Genomic DNA, 2,122 nt, shown 5'->3' with positions numbered 1-2,122 from the left:
GAGAGAGAGAGAGAGAGAGAGATTTGTTTAAAAAAAAAATTTAAAAGCCTAGTTGTTACAATGGTTGCTCTTTAAATTTGTTTTCATTGTGTTGCTCTTTAAATTTTTGTAAACAATAAGTATTTTTTAAACTTATTTGTGTACTTGCATACTCACTGACATACACATGCACACACATGCATACTCACTGACATACACATGCACACATATTCATACTCACTGACATACACATGCACACACATGCATACTCACTGACATACACAAGCACACACATGCATACTCACTGACATACACAACCACACATATGCATACTCACTGACATACACATGCACACATTCATACTCACTGACATACACATGCACACACATTCATACTCACTGACATACACATGCACACACATGCCTACTCACTGACATACACATGCACACACATGCATACTCACTGACATACACAAGCACACACATGCATACTCACTGACATACACATGCACACACATTCATACTCACTGACATACACATGCAAACACATGCATACTCACTGACATACACATGCACACACATGCATGCACACACACCAGCACACACGGTTCATTTACTGTTTCACTTGTTTATTCTTGTTTCAGGTCGCAGGGTCAATGTTGTTGTCCCTCAGGAGATGCCTGTGGAAGAGGAAGGTGAAGGTGAGGTTAACCCTAAGAGGCCTCGTGTTGGTGAATGGAAGAAGGACGACATTGACATCCAACCCCTGCCCGACTTCATTCATCCACAGCCGGACTTCTTGAGGGAACCTTATGAGTATTTCTCTCAGTTCTTCACAGCTGAATTGAGGGATCACATCGTTTTCCAGTCCAACCTGTACTCAAGACAGAAGGATGTAGGCAGTAACTTCCACATATCAGAAGAGGATGTCATGGTTTTCCTTGGCCTCATCATATACATGGGCCTGGTTCCTCTCCCTAGCATCGTCGACTTCTGGGCCGTGAAGACCAGGATTCCTCAGGTTGCAGACTTCATGTCCAGGAACCGCTTCAAGGCCATTCGATCATAACTTCACTTCAACGACAATGACCAGGCAGCAGGCTCCCAAGATCGGTTCTTCAAGGTGAGAGTCCCCTTCAGCAAGGTCACCAGAGAGTTCCTGAAAGTTCCCGAGACTCCTATCCATTCCATTGATGAAGTGATGGTTGCCTACAAGGGCACAAGGGCTGGTAACCTTCGCCAGTATGTAGCCAAGAAGCCTGACAAGTGGGGCTACAAGTTGTTCTACCGCTCCAGCGTGGATGGATTTGTGCATGATATTCTTATGTACCAAGGGGAGACAACCTTTGTGAGCCACCCTACTCAGCTGTCTGAAGAGGAGAATGCCATGTCTGTCACTTCCAAGTTTGTTGTCTCCCTTGTTAAGACCATCAAGAACCCAAGTCACGCAGCAGTGTATGCAGACAACTACTTCACCAGTATAGGGTTGGCTAAGTACCTGAGATCGAAGTATGGATGCCGGTATGTGGGAACTGCCAGGGAAAACCGAGTTGGACATCCTCCCCTGAAGTCTGTGAAGGAGATGAGCAAGAAGACGACGCAAAGGGGCACACTGGACTACGTCTCTTCTGATGGCATCCTCGTTGCAATGTGGAAGGACAACAGCGTCGTGACAATCTTGTCCACTGATGTCGGTGTCAACCCCATGGGAACAGTGGAGCGGTACGACAGGGCACAGAAGAAGAAGGTTCCCATTCCTTGTCCATCTGCCATCCAGATGTACAACAACCGCATGGGTGGCATCGACAAAAGTGACATAGTGACACACCTCTACAAGACCCCCTTCAGAGCAAAGAGGTACTACATGAGGCTCTTTGCTTACCTCCTGGACCTGATCATCTGCAACGCTTGGATTCTGTACAAGAGGGATTGCTTGGCTTTGCAGACGAACCCAAAGCCCCTCAAGGACTTCCGACTGGATATCTCCAATTGGCTGAGAAGTTTCAAGACATCAAACTTCAGGATTACTAGAAATTCTCTTGGCACCAGGAATGTCCCTTTGCCCAAAAGGGGCCAACGGGCAGTTTTGCCAAGTATAGAGTCACGCCAGGATGCCACTGCCCTACACATGCCAAAGCATGTCA

The 2,122-nt window shown here is 46.7% G+C and overlaps 1 protein-coding gene across 1 annotated transcript in view; it reads left to right on the top strand.

Moving 5' to 3' along the window:
- LOC137648394 (uncharacterized) overlaps positions 1-1,251 on the top strand; it is a 1,498-nt gene extending 247 nt beyond the window's left edge. The window contains exon 2 of the mRNA XM_068381322.1: positions 623-1,251. Coding sequence (XP_068237423.1) covers positions 655-1,047 — 393 coding nt within the window. The 5' untranslated portion in view covers positions 623-654 and the 3' untranslated portion in view covers positions 1,048-1,251. The remainder of the gene's footprint in view (positions 1-622) is intronic.
- Positions 1,252-2,122: the final 871 nt, after the last annotated feature.

This window comes from Palaemon carinicauda, chromosome 10 (genome assembly GCF_036898095.1).
Source record: "Palaemon carinicauda isolate YSFRI2023 chromosome 10, ASM3689809v2, whole genome shotgun sequence".
Taxonomy (NCBI): Eukaryota; Metazoa; Arthropoda; class Malacostraca; order Decapoda; family Palaemonidae; genus Palaemon; species Palaemon carinicauda.
Note: the sequence above shows the minus strand (reverse complement) of the source record. Positions and strands in the feature narration are given on the sequence as shown.